The sequence below is a fragment of the Perca flavescens genome, chromosome 12 (genome assembly GCF_004354835.1).
Source record: "Perca flavescens isolate YP-PL-M2 chromosome 12, PFLA_1.0, whole genome shotgun sequence".
Classification (NCBI taxonomy): domain Eukaryota; kingdom Metazoa; phylum Chordata; class Actinopteri; order Perciformes; family Percidae; genus Perca; species Perca flavescens.
Genome location: NC_041342.1, coordinates 8,496,230 through 8,511,372, shown reverse-complemented (window position 1 = coordinate 8,511,372; position 15,143 = coordinate 8,496,230). Strand labels below are relative to the sequence as shown.

The following is a 15,143-nucleotide window of genomic DNA, read 5'->3' as shown; positions in this document are numbered from 1 at the left end:
CAATTGATATTGAACGTGTTTAATAAAGATTGTTGATTTTTGTCATGAATCTGAATTATGTGTGTTCATAATAAAGCCAAAGCTCACAAAAGTAGGGTTTTTATTTTTATTTTAGGGGTGCCTTTAGGACACCCACGGTTTCAATGCATTAAAAACTGACAACCGAGAGGTCCAGAGCCCGGGAGCAGTGCAGCACCCAGGGTGCTGAGGCGTGAGCTGGGGATGGTCAGGAGACCGGCTGAGGATTGACGGAGGTCAGGTCGCAAAATTATTTTTTTTATTGTAGAATTGTATGCACAGGCATCCGGTTCCAATGCCAGCGACGTTGATCGACTGTTAAAGTCAAAATATAGTTTTAAGGAGGTTAAACAGTTAATCGATCTAGAAAAATCCTGATCCAGCTGTTTTATCCCCTGGATCCGTTCCATATAAGGGCATGAAGAGACATTTGAAACAGCCTCAGTGTCCCCAACTCTATCAAACAATAGAGCCGTCAGCTGTTTGGCTTGGAAAGAACTTAAGGTGTGATTTATGGTTCTGCGGAGGCTCAACGCAGAGCTTATGTCTAAGCCTATGTACAGTATCTCATAAAAGTGAGTACACCCCTCACATTTTAGTAAATATTTCATTTTATCTTTTAATGGGACAACACTGAAGAAATTACAGATTGGCATGGGGTACTTTCCATAAGATCATCTCTCAATGCAAATCAAACCAGCTATTAGGCTAACTGGAAAAAAAAAAAACATGTCAATCTGTAGGTATGGTGAAGGCTATGTGATAATGTGGGGCTAAAGGCCAAGGGAACTTTATCAGGATGCATAGTATCCTGGATCCATGAAATAACTGGCCTTTAAAAATAAAAATCGGCCTACCTCTATGGGAATTTAACATAGGGGTGTTCTCACTTTTGTTGCCAGCGGTTTAGACATTAATGGTGTGTGGAGTTATTTTGAGGGGACAGCACATTTACACTGTTATACAAGCTGTACACTTAATACTTTACATTGTAGCAAAGTGTAATTTCTTCAGTGTTGTCCCATTAAAAGGTATAATGAAATATTTACTAAAATGTTAGGGGTGTACTCACTTTTGTGAGATACTGTAAGTGGCTTGAGGTTTAAATTTGCGCTGGTGTGCCTGCGTCGTTCTAGCGTATGTCTTTAGGAGAATCACTCTTGTGATTTGACTTTGTACCGTCACGTGACTCAGCAGTGCTATGCTCGGTGGTGGCCAGCAGCGCGCACACACACACAAGCAGGAAAGAGACTGAGCAGAAGAATGGCAGAGAGGAAGAGGAGCGCTGTGTGGCTATATTTTAAGTCCAAAAATGAAACCACGCCAAGCTGCATAATTTGTAAAAAGGCTGTAAGATATTTTATTTAATTGTATAAAAAAAAATGCCTCACACATGAGAAAAAAGACATCAAATACAATGGGTTTTACCTTATTAATAATCCAAAGGAAAAATCACAAAACCACTTAAAGGTCATGAGAATTCATTCAGATTTAGCAATTTCATGATGCATCCACCTTAATTATTAAAAAATATCGGTATCGACGATACTGGCCCTGTATTTACTTGGTATTAGATCAATACCAAATTTTGCAGTATCGCACACCACTAGTTGAGAGAGTGATGGGTATTAGCTTCGGAGCGAGTAGCGATTCCGGTGGTGGAGACATAGAAAGAAAGTGTCTCCCCTGTGCTTTCTGACCAAGGTGGGAAAGCTGTAGCAGGAAAAGTTAACCCTCCTTGATTTAATGTTGTTAATGAAGAAGGAGAACCAGGTAAGGGAAATGTGACACTACCAAGCCTCGGTTAAGCGGACCAATCACAGTTACAGGACGATAAATTGGGCTTTACGCAGCAGCAAGCTCTATACATACGCAGCTGACATGACGAATTTGCAAGTAATGGAAGAGCTCAAAAAAGAAACCGAAAAATTGTCTGTAAATATGTAGAGTAGCTTCAATAAGAGGTTTAACAGTAAGGTTGATGAAATCATTGGACAACCACAGAAACCAGAAGTTGCTTATGACAGAAATGGAGGGATGTCGGAAAGAAATAAAAGAGGGGCTTGACCTGGAGATTGGGCGGCTACAAGGAAAAGCTAACAGGAGGAAAGGCCGTCTCACGTTTTGACCCAGTAGCATCATTCATAATATATGGGCTACAACTGGAAAAGATGAAAAGCATACCGGAGAAGATTGATCTATTTTTTTTTTCTGAGGGTCAAGGCTGGAAATAAGACAAGGAGAGGAGTGTAACAAGGATCCATTGTAAATTCTTAGTAAGTGCTACTTACCTGGCAATAAATCTTTTATGTGATTCTGATTCTGGACAGCCTGTATTCACGAGCTCAGAGCAGATCTTCTGCAATCACTGGTCACAGATATTCCTGTGAATGAAACTCACCTGGGGGGAGAGAGAGCAGTATAGGCATTGAGGGGTGTGTATGGTTTGGAAGTAATAGAACACATGTGAGAGCACCTATTGAGTGGAGTGGGCATCCTTGTGGAATCAATATTTTCTGAACATAAAATTGAATTAATGGACAAATCTATGAATGGAAAATTTTGAAAAATACATTTTGTAACATTTTCAATCATTCTGATTTTCATCCAGAGCTATCCACTTGGGGGATACATTCTCATTTTTCTGTCATTTGTTAAAGGTGCCCTGCCACACGTATTTCATTACTTTGTCTGAAGTTCTATCATGGACTCTAACATTTATTGTGGAAAAAATACCTTGGTTACCTTGTATCAAGCATGTAGCGTGGTATAGAAAGCCTGCCGGAAGACTCAGCTTGATTTGTGCCAGTTCTCATTAATATTCACCGAGCTAAGCTGCTTGACTCTGATTGGCTAACAGCTAGCCAATGAGAGACTTTGACCAGCGCAACTGGGCGAGCTCATGAATAGTAATGAGCTCAGGCAACACTACGTCAGACTGACCAGCTTTTGTAATTGGCCTGATTTCTCTGCTTATTTCTTTCCAGTGGCTAGAGCTGACAGAGGAGGTAGCAGTTCATTTTCACATTCACCACATAACACAAACACATACGGACCTAACATATTTCAAAAAAATACAAGTAAAAACGGTTTTGTGTGGCAGAAATAGAAGCTTTCTAAATATGTGGCGACTTAAATGCTCAGATAGAAGGACTAAATGATATCATCCCTGATATTGATAACATTTCACCACAAATTGCTCTAGATGATTATATTAACAAGCATGGTAAAAAATAAACTCTAAAATGTGTGTGATGAATTGTAGGATATGCCCTTTAAATGATAATTTAACATCAATAATTTGACTGTTTGAATTTAGAGTTCCATTATCAGAATCAGAAAAGGATTTATAACCAAGTAATTAGCACTTTAGAGGAATTTGCCTTGGCTGCTGGTGCATACATAAACATTAAACATTAGTATAAAATAAACTAACAATAAATACAGAAACAAATAAAACAAACATAAATATTTAACATTAAGAAAAAAAAAGAGGCTGTATGTATTAGTGCAGGATGTGCAAAAATGTTGAGGGATGTGCAAAAGTTCAGGACAGCTAGACTGTGCAGAGAGGAGTACAGGATAAAGGATTAAGATTCAATATCAGTGGGGTCCGGGTTCTTGGTAACGAAGCTAACTGCAGAGCAGAAGAAACCGTTTTTATATCGTGAGGTTTTAGTCCTGATGGAACACAGCCTCCTGCCAGAGGGGAGAGGTTCAAACAGTTCATGCCCGGGGTGAGAGGGATCAGCCACAGCGTCCTCGAGATGTCTAAATCCTGGAGAGGTCTCAGTAGAGCAGATGTTACGCTGCAGTCTGCCCATGTCCTTGGCGGTGGCAGCAGCGTACCAGATGGCGATGGAGCATTTGAGGATGGACTCAATGGGCCGCATTCACCAACCGTTCTTACGAAGAAATGTGTTCTTAAACCCTTCTTACGAACTTTTTTAACAAGATTCTGGCATTCACTAATGTTTTCTTAACTTGGATTTGTTCTTAGCTAAGAACAAAATCTTCGAACACTGAAAAGCACTCTTACGCACATTTGAGTGATGACAATTTGCTCCAAATGATTGCTTACTGCATTTCATTTAATTCTACAGTCGTTTACAATGATAGTATTGTACTGTAATGTATTTCTGATCATTTGTTGAAAAAGAAATCATATTATGCAAAAAAAAACAATGCAATTTACATCAGCAATTAAACAGCTTAAATCCTGCGTTATTTGGTGATTGAACGCTATTTATAAGCCAAAATGCAGTGGTAGAATGTACAAATTCGTCCTAACTGTACTTAAGTACATTTTTCACTTATCTGTACTTTACTTAAGTAGACTCAATAGTGCATAGCCTACTTTTGACTTTTACTTTGTTACATTTTGCAGCAATTATCTATACTTTCTACTCCACTACATTTCTACAATGTTCCGTTACATTTTCTGATCAGTTTCCCCCCTGCCAAAACGTCTTCCTGACCGTCACACGTTTGTCTCACCAGTAAAGTTTGGTTGCCGTAGATACTGTATGGGGTACCGCTGATCCAAGCCGGCTCCGGTGCTGCAGAGCCCGGGCGCAGCGCCGCTGACCCTCGGTAATACAACCTCCAGTAAAAGTGAAAATGAAAACTTTTGTTTTTATTATTCCCGTTTTTAAATCAAAGTTGCTATATCTATTTCTCTCCACAGCGTTGTTTACTCCTCCGCCAGGCTGCATAAGTCATATCTTATTTATTTGGCTGGACCTCTTCACATCTCCCCATTTGCGCTGCTTCACACACTTTATTTGCTTACTTGCATGGTTAAAGAAAATAAAACTGTCTTAAAATACATCCATGAATAAAACCAACCGCATTCCGATTCTAACAACACATTTCCGTTTTATGCTGGTTAGGATAGGAACTTTTTTTTAAAAAGCCAGGCCTTGTTTTTGGTAGTGGACACCTTATACTTTTACTAAAGTGAATGTGTCTCTTGTTATTTGTACTTTTATTTAAGTACTGACATTCAGTAATCTCCAAAAACATGTCTCCCAGGAGGTGCACAGGAAGTGTCATGTCCTTATATGGGAATTTGCGGCATTTTTTTATGCTAATTAGGAACAAATGGCACGCGCTTTCAGTTACGAAGATGTGGGATTCATCAATCCTAAGAACACAGGTGCGAACAAATCTGCTGTTTAAGAACACGTCATGAATCCGACGTAGACTTTTCTTAGGAACCTTCTTAAGAACATATTTAAGAGAAAGCTTAGGAAGATATTGGTGAATGAGGCCCAATGATTCCAGTGTAGAAGTGAACCATCATAGTCTTTGACAGTTTGAACTTCTTCAGCTGCCACAGGAAGTACATCCTCTGCTGGGGCTTTTTTTCCAGTCTTTGCTTTCGCTACAGCACCAGAGTGAACAGCTTACATTACTGGCAGTTAGCACAGTTTCACTTTACAAAGTGAGCCCCAGCATGCTAGCACTTTACAGTAGAGCTGGGCGATATGGAGAAAATCAAATATCACGTTATTTTTTTTTTTTAAAAAGATTATTTTTTTTGGGCATTTTAGGCCTTTAATTACAGGACAGCTGAAGAAGTGAAAGGGGAGAGAGAGGGGGAATGACATGCAGCAAAGGTCCGCAGGCTGGAATCGAACCCGGGTCCGCTGCGTCGAGGTGTAAACCTCTACACGTGGCCGCCCGCTCTACCAACTGAGCCATCTGGGCGACATATCACGTTATTTTTTACCAAATACCTCCAAATCGATACCGCAACGATATTGTAGTGTTGACTATTGGTGCTTTCACAAAATATTTACACAATGAGATTTTTGATAATGATCAGTAATGTGGATATAATGACTAAGTGGCTAAAGGAAAATAATAGAACAGTTACAACAGTCTGGTAAGTTCACAAAATGACATCACTTTACTGTAATGGAGCCTTTAAAACCAGGAAAAGTGACACTAGACAATATCTAGTCTCATATCACGATATCGATATAATATTGATATATTGCCCAGCTCTACTTTACAGTCACACCGGCTCTTTAACATCCAGTCTAAGCACAATCGTTCTGCCTCTTTAGCTTATCTTTTACTTTTTTTTTCTTTTTTTTTTTTACTGATATTTTAAGTGAATCTGTTGAAACATTGGTGACTGAGCAAGGGAAATAAAAAAATAAATAATCCTTTTTTATTTGCATTTTATTCAAATTAAATGTAAATTTAAAAAAAATGCCTACGGATTGAGGCCTGGAATCTTTAGAGATACAGTACAGGCCTGATCTTACTGTGCTGCATTTTTTCTACCTCTCACACTTAGTTGTTTTTAAATGTAACTCAGACATGAGGACCAGCCAAAAGGTGTCGATGGCTAGCTGATTTCTTTGTTGTGTTTCTCTCCGCAGTGTCCTCCCCATGAAGCAGGGCATTATGCTGGGCCAGTACCTGGGAGCCTTCAACCTCATGGACACATTCAGGGGACGCTCCACAAAACAGGAGTAAATGAAGAAAGAGAAGAGAAGTTAAGGATGAGTAATATGGAAGGAGACATGCAAATATTAAAGCTATCTACCTATTGTGTATTGCTATAATAAGACAGAACAGTAGTCGTGAAGGTTGGACTTGATTGCTCCTCTCATTTCAATGGTTCATGTATTCAAGCATTGAATGCCCGTTAGTCTCTTTATATCTCTCTGTTTTAATCCTTAATATCCTTAACGTACCTGTTTTTAAATGGCATGATTCTTAGTAAAATTTTAATTGTAATCTTAATAACAGTTTGTAATTGTGTGTGTGTATATATATATATATATATATATATATATATATATATATATATATATATATATATATATATATATATATATATATATATATATATACACATAAAAACCTTGTTCACTGTAAATGATGCTCATCCGTAATACACAGATGCATCAGAGGTAATAAATCTAACTTATCAATTTATACTTCTTACTAAAGCTGGATAAGTTTTGATTACAGTAAAAATGCTGACACTGCTTTATTCTGATATATTAGCACTGTTGTGAGTGGAGCCATAATAATCATCTCTAAAGGGTTTTGGGCACACTTTTGTTGTTAATCTGGCTCAGGGTTTTTCAGTCTAAATCATTTCCCATTAAAAAAAAGCAAGTGCTCATACTCCGGAACAGTGACCACTTGAAGCTCTTGTGTGTTCAGACTGAAAAAAAAGTGTTGAGTTTGAAAGCTTTTGTTTATGAAGTATATATTTTTTTTGCAAACAGCAAATGTACGGACTGCTAAGACATAGCTGTAATTAGCTAGCACTGTAGCAGCGCGTACTAGCATGCTACAGCTAGCTGGAGTGTGAGAGGAGACCTCTACTTTTCTTCTTGGTTTGTCATCTTCAATGAGTAAGGTGAACGTCAGCCCTTTATCCCTTGTTTCATCTAGTTTACTCGATGGTTTCCTAGCAACACTCCCAGCTGTGCTTTAACGTTCCAAAATGTTGAGGATGGTGACATCATAGGGGGCTTGTATACAGTCTGTGTATGTCTCCTGTGGATGAAAACATTCTCAGAAGTCTTTTTTTGAAGTAATATGCATGTATTTGCACTCAGTCATTACACTTATTAAGCACATTTACTACCACACAAGCCTCAGTCTGTAATGGTTATATTATAAAGATTATAATACACTCATCCAATCCACTCATTAGTTTTTATTTAACAGTGCCATTGTTAATATGTAATGTGTAATGAATTGCCATCATTTGAATGTGTGTCATTTGATATTTTTTTTATATGGAACACAAGTAACAGTCATCTTTACTGATTTATCTTCATTAGGAGATATTACGCACCTGTTGTCTTAAACATGCTACCCGTTCAATGAGTGCTAAAGAAAGATAGTAATGTCCGGAGTTTAGAGAAATGTATCTTAAGGTACATTTTACTACATGTCATATGTTTTCAGAACTTTTAAGTGCAAACTACCTGGAAGTGAAAATTCTGATCAATAAATTCACATTTTAATGTTTGATTTCAGTTTTGAGTGTCTTGTTTGCCATCATGACTAAAGCGAGTTCCCTTACAGTCCCATCCCTTTATCTGAGGAGTGTAAAGACTTGATTCAATTCACCGCTGAATGATAAAAATGGATGGAGAGCCTTGGTAGCTGAATGTATAACTGCAACGTCACCCCCCCCTTTCTCTCACAAACACAAAAAATTATTTACAATTTGATAGTCATTTACACTATAATGCTAAGAATATGAGTTTGAAGTATAGACTACTGGTGAATTGAGTGACTGTTTTCCCTGTTAAATGTCATTTAACTTCAGTTTTCCTTGGATTTTCACAAAGCCCATTAAGTGGCTAAACCAAACCTTGTATTAAATCCACTTCAGAATGTCAGTAGTAGGCATTAACTTCGGTTCTTTCGTTCACGCACGGAACCAGAGAATAGACGTCACCCCAGTGTGTTTTGTGAATTTAATAGTAAACTTTCCTGTACAGCAAAGTCTTCTATTTCAAAAATGTCCAACCTGTTTTTCCATTTTTCCAACTTTTGTTTTACATTACATGACTTTATTTTACTTATTGGTCATGTTCAAGAGGGTAAGCGTTTCCTCGGAAATGCATACTGTACCTCCTATGGCGCCATTTTGATGCTAACAAGCCATCACCTCCATTCATTTTGGCGCCACTTTGACAGCGAATAACTTTACATCTGAAGCGTTTAAAGACTATTTGTCCATTGTTTATTTCTAGAGAAACACGACAATGTATAAAAGGCTCCATTACATTGTGTCTCACGTTATGGCTCCGTAGCAGACGTTTTTGTAAAAATAGGCTAACGATTGTGTCATAATCACGTGACTTACTGTCGTACAGTAGAGAAATTACTGTACAGTACAGGAGAAGCTCGCAGGGAGTTTGGACTTACATTAGCTGTTTAAGTTTAATGAATTAATTATGTTAGCTAGCATTTTAGTTAGCAATAATTAGCCTGTGCCTATGTTATCTCCTTACATATACCTAAGCTCTCAGTCTCTGTAAGATTGGGAATGATTGAGATTTCTCTTGGCACAGCTACCAGAAGACTTCCAACTTTTAGACAGGTTGCTCACGTCACATCTACTTCGTCTCTCTCAGTTGGAGGCTGCGCAGTAACGCTCAGCCATCACCGGAAAAGTGCTTCTAATAGCCTTCACTGGTCTCCGTCCAGAGCAACGGGATCTGTTGGTCCATTTTATATATGTCAATGGTTACGTTACGGTAAAAATAGTTCCACTTCCGGGATTGCTCCATTGCCGCCGGAAATCTGCCCAAGATGATTGTGATTGGTTTAAAGAAATGCCAATAAACCAGAGCATGTTTTCCTCCCATCCATTGACTGCTGTGTGGAGTAGCGAGACTCTCCTCCAGCAAGCTTTGGAGGAAGATCTGGCAAAGCGAGACAATGGTAAAAACAACCCTTTTTGCTGCGCAGCTACTGCTGACACACAAACAACTGCTTTTCTCAAGAACAGGGCACCTGCTCAGTAGCTTAAAAACATACAGAAATAGAGTATGTTAGTAGCCTGGTTGACACCAGATCCTTCTCAGTTGTAACTGAGAGTGGGTCTGGGAAGGGTCAGTCACAGCTCATTTCCAAAGGACGGCGCTCAAATGCCTCTGGGCGCAACTGGATAGTCCTTCAACCAATCAGACCAACGATCCGGGTGACGTAGCAGCGACAGTAGCCGTCATGTTGAATGTAAACAAAAAGCTGCTCGGGGGGGGGCGGGGTTAGTACCAACTGACATAGGGGACTCTTTTCTGGGCTCAGCTCTTGAGTTCAGAGTGTTAGGGATGAGGGAAGTTGAGGACCCAAAGTGCAGAGAGCAGGCAGGCAGGAGTATGTAGAAGACGAGGATTTATTGAAGAAACACAAAATGAACCAAGGAAGTCCTGAGCGCAGCAGCAGGCAAAAAACCAATACCAAAAATGAACAAAAGGAATCCAGGGAGCAAAGACCAGACATGAACAAAACACTGGGAGACACGACAGGCACACACAAACACACAAAATAATTGGACACTGGACAAGGGGAACACAAAGACTAAATACAGAGGGTAATGAGAAAACAAGCAACAGGTGACACTAGGGCTGGGAAACAGGTGAAACACATTAAGGCAATCACAGAGGAGGGAAAAACACAGGAAGTAAATCAGACAAGACAGAAAACCTGACCGTCAAAATAAAACAGGAAACAGAACATACAGACACAAGGCAAAACAAGACAGGGACTACAGCTAGGCAAGACAAGGGAGGAAACACGGGTTACAACAGAAAACAGAACAAATACACAACAAAAACAGGAAACAAGAACAGAACCTCAAAACCAACAGAACTCAAACCCAAAACCATGACACAGAGGGCTTTGCAGTGAAGTGTGTCTGTCCATTAATAAAAGCAAATAATTAGAATAATAGAAACTTAAACATGAGCAAATACATACACACAGACACACACAGACACACACACACACACACACACACACACACACACACACACACACACACAGCCATCTCGTGGAAGATCTTGGCATGACATCCCTTGACAAGTCAAGTCAATTGTATTTATAAAGCCCAATACAGTGATCGCAAGTAACTAAGTAACTTAAGTACAAATCTGAGCTACTTGACTTGATTATTTCCATTTTCTGCTACTTTATGCTTGTACTCCATTACATGTCAGAAGGAAATATTGTACTTTTTACTAAACTACATTTATCTGACAGCTTTAGTTAATTTTCAGATGGCAGTTTTTCATCCCCTTCTATGGTCTATATCCACAGACTCTGAATGTTTCCAAGCACAGAATTTCCTGATAAACAGGAAAGGCATGACTGTTCACAACATGACTGAGTGTGTTACTGCTATTCTGCCTGCAGGGGGCAGTGGTGCAGTGCCAGTCATGCTTCAAGGCTGAGCTGAGGAGCTAGTGCTCCAGTCTGGGACTTTAATGTAACTGTATCATCACAATAAGGCATGATGATGATGATGATGATGATGATACAAAAGATTGGATCCATCCATCTCAGTCGGTGTATCTTTTGGTCATTCAAATTTCCTTTCATAAACAGGTATTAAAAAAACGAATGGTTGTTTGATTTCCGTTTTAAAATACAAAATTTGAAAATTGAAATACAAGGCGTTTTTTCCCTTTCATGGTCAAAAGGGGATGACAGAAATTTAAAATATGCTTTGATTTGATAACATATAAGTTCAAGTCCAAGTTGAAAAATACTGAAACACCCTTATTTATGCAAATTAGCACATATTTAATTAGACAATGCCTCAGTCATTTGCATAATTCAGCATACACGTTCAGAATACTTGTAATACAAGAGATTATTGTCTTAATGTAAATAATCAACTGGGGAAGTTTAATGGAGATATCTGTTAGTTAAAATATGTTCCCTGTGTCTCTATAGGCTACAATGGGAAACTGGCATTACTGATTTCCGTATTTTTCAATACTTTCCACCACTTGGATTTCTTAGGACTTTTTATGTTATAGAGGGGACTTTTATGAGACTAGATCAAGTAGAAAGAGTTTCTGTTGCAATTTGTGTGGGGTCATGTTGCATAATGCCTGGAGGCAGGGAGAGGGAAATAAATAAATGTGACATTTTGAAATAAAAGTCCGCTCAAGCATCATCAGAGTAGGGTTCCAAAGCATAGACTGTAAATATTAATATTAACAGTCTATGTTCAAAGTCATTTTAGCCTTTGCTGAAAGCAACACTGGTACACTGACGCTGTTGCCTTGGAAATGACGACATCCGGTCCCTGAAAACAGGCCTTTTTGTCATTTCTATTTTCGAGTTACTGTATTATTTTTGTTATTTCTATTTTCGAGTTACTGTATTATTTTTGTTATGTGAAATAAAAAATGAATATCAAAGCCTATTTTTTAAATATCTCTCATCCCCTTTTGACCATGAAAAGAAAAAAACGCCTTGTATTTCAATTTCAAAATTTGTATTTTAAAACGAAAATCAAACCATTGTTTTTTTGTTTTTTAATACGTAATGAAATGAAAATCGAATGATGCCAATCTCTGTGAAATCAGTGTTTACTAAATAAATGAATGGCTGGATAAGTGGATTTTTCTTTACCATTAGTTTGTTTTAGTAATAGACTACCAGGGTTTCAGACTTATTTTCTTACTTAATCGGAGCCCGTAATATACTGTGATCATCAGTGATCATCAGTCTGGAACCATCCAGATACAGCAGTAGGAACATTGACTAACAGTCTATGAGTGTGAACCACAAAAGTAGGGATTACAAATGTGTTCGTTTAAGTAGCCTAGATAGTCCCATCAGCGTTTTAAACACACGTTGGCGTGACGTCTCTAGAGAGAGAGCGCGAGCGTATCGGAGCCTGCAGGTGGTCTTGAGGAGAAGGGAGGGAGGGAGAGGAGAGGAGAGAAGCTGAGGAGCACTGAATGAACTACCGTTACCTCCGCAGGCAGCGAGACGCTTCTTTATTCCTCTCTTCCTTTGTCCAACCGCCAGCAGCGCGCCATGGCGCCCCGCCGGTACAGCCCGAGCAGCCCCGCCGCCGTGCACAGCGACACCGCCGTTGGAGCAGCACCGCCGGCTCGCCACTACGGTGAGTCCCGGAGCAGGCTGGACCGTGTCCGTTACCGTCTGAAACAACAGTTAGAATATCATTATTGGTTGGCAGTGTTATGACCATAAGGCATAGATAGGCATGCAATAATAGAGCATTATAATTAGTAATTTAATTAAACTAATAGCTGGATATTCATTTTTACATTAAGGAGTAATATTATTAGCCTAGAAACCACGAAACTTATGGTGAGGGTCAGGGGGACAGTTGTCACATGCTTGACTCTACAAATCACTTTTTCAGCAACAATTTATGCTGCAAATATCTTTATATATGTAAAAGAAATAATTATCCTGTTTTCCTCAAAACTTTCTGCATATTCACACGTTTTGTGATGTTTTATTAGGAATTGTGTACCTCTCAACAACAAACAAATAGTGTAAATAAGTGTAAATTGTAATTTCCCCACTGGGGATCAATAAACAGTATAATTAATTATTATAATTATAATTAAATCTACTTGGTGTAAATATTGGGAGGGCAGGGGGGACATATCCCCTGCATCCCCTTGAAATCTACGCCTATGCTTTGACTAATTGGATTGACATAATAAAAGAGTCCTGTCTAGAATGTCCTATCTCTGTAATGAGTCTGTTGTTACAGTGTGTGCTGGCTGCACCATGTGGCGAATACACAGGATTATAGAAATGTCAGAAGAATCATACAGTGGGGGAAATAAGTATTTGACCCCTTGCTGATTTTGCAGGTTTGCCCACTTACAAAGAATGCAAAAATCTACAATTTTAATCATATGTACATTCTAACAGTGAAAGACAGAATCCCAAAGAAAATTCCAGAAAATCACATCATATGAATTTATTAAAATTGATAACCATCTGATGAGGAAAAACAAGTATTTGACCCCCTGGACAAACAGCAAGTATTCTGGCTCCTACAAGCCAGTTAGTCTTTCTTTAAGACACAGCCCCATTCCGAACCAATTATCTACATCAAATACACCTGCCTCACCTCGTTACCTGTATAAAAGACACCTGTCAACACCCAAACAACCAGCATCCAACATCACCACCATGGGCAAGACCAAAGAGCTTTCTACGGACATCAGGGACAAGATTGTTGATCTGCACAAGGCTGGGATGGGCTACAAGAGAATCGGAAAGCAACCTGGAGAGAAAAGATCAACTGTCGGTGCAGTTATCAGGAAATGGAAGAAGCACCACACCACCGCCAACCTCCCTCGGTCTGGGCCTCCACACAAGATCTTGCCTCGTGGGGTGTCCCTGATCATGCGAACGGTGAGGAATCATCCCAAAACCACAAGGGGGGAACTGATGAATCAACTGAAGGCAGCTGGGACCACAGTTACAAAAGAAACGGTTGGTAACACACTACGCCGTCATGGATTGAAATCCTGCAGCGCACGCAAGGTCCCCCTGCTCAAGAAGAAACATGTACAGGCCCGCATGAAGTTCGCCATTCACCACCTGGACAACTCAGAAGAGGCCTGGAAGAAGGTGATGTGGTCAGATGAGACCAAAATAGAACTTTTTGGCCTCAACTCAACTTGTCGTGTTTGGAGGGCAAAGAACACTGAGTACAACCCAAAGAACACCATCCCCACCGTCAAGCATGGTGGTGGCAACATCATGCTTTGGGGGTGCTTTTCAGCCAAGGGGACGGGACAACTCCATCGTATTGAGGGGAGGATGGACGGGGCCATGTATCGTGGAATTCTGGACCGACATCTCCTTCCCTCAGTGAGAGAGCTGAAGATGGGTCGAGGATGGGTGTTTCAGTACGACAACGACCCTAAGCACACCGCCAAAGCAACAAAAGAGTGGCTGAAGAAGAAGCACATCAAGGTTCTGGAGTGGCCTAGCCAGTCTCCAGACCTGAATCCGATTGAAAATCTTTGGAGGGAGCTTAAAATTCGAGTTGCCAGGCGACAACCTCGGAACCTGAATGATTTGGAGGCTGTCTGCAGGGAGGAGTGGGCCAACATCCCTGCCGAAATGTGCACAAACCTTGTCACCAACTATAAAAACCGTTTGACATCTGTGCTGGCCAATAATGGCTTTTCTACAAAATATTAACATGCTGTTTGTCCAGGGGGTCAAATACTTGTTTTTCCTCATCAGACGGTTATCAATTTTAATAAATTCATATGATGTGATTTTCTGGAATTTTCTTTGGGATTCTGTCTTTCACTGTTAGAATGTACATATGATTAAAATTGTAGATTTTTGCATTCTTTGTAAGTGGGCAAACCTGCAAAATCAGCAAGGGGTCAAATACTTATTTCCCCCACTGTATTTGACTTTATAGGTGTTAGTGTATTTGTGGATCCATTCTTTCACTGGATGCACTACTTTCTCATTTACTATTTCTTTAAAAGGTAAATTTCTAGCATTTGAAAATAAAAATTTTGTGTAAAACAATGCAAAAACAATGCACTATACTGGAACGCAGCATGGACGACGTACTTTTGTAGGCCAACCCGAAA

At 39.5% G+C, this 15,143-nt stretch overlaps 2 protein-coding genes across 2 annotated transcripts in view; both read left to right on the top strand.

Annotated features, from left to right (window-relative positions):
* Positions 1-6,798, top strand: part of LOC114565360 (epidermal retinol dehydrogenase 2) — a 37,116-nt gene extending 30,318 nt beyond the window's left edge. The window contains exon 8 of the mRNA XM_028593363.1: positions 6,414-6,798. Within this exon, the coding sequence (XP_028449164.1) occupies positions 6,414-6,510 (97 nt within the window). The 3' untranslated portion in view covers positions 6,511-6,798. The remainder of the gene's footprint in view (positions 1-6,413) is intronic.
* Positions 6,799-12,267: 5,469 nt separating this feature from the next.
* LOC114565806 (choline transporter-like protein 5-A) overlaps positions 12,268-15,143 on the top strand; it is a 44,050-nt gene continuing 41,174 nt past the window's right edge. Inside the window, exon 1 of the mRNA XM_028594057.1 lies at positions 12,268-12,658. Coding sequence (XP_028449858.1) covers positions 12,571-12,658 — 88 coding nt within the window. The 5' untranslated portion in view covers positions 12,268-12,570. The remainder of the gene's footprint in view (positions 12,659-15,143) is intronic.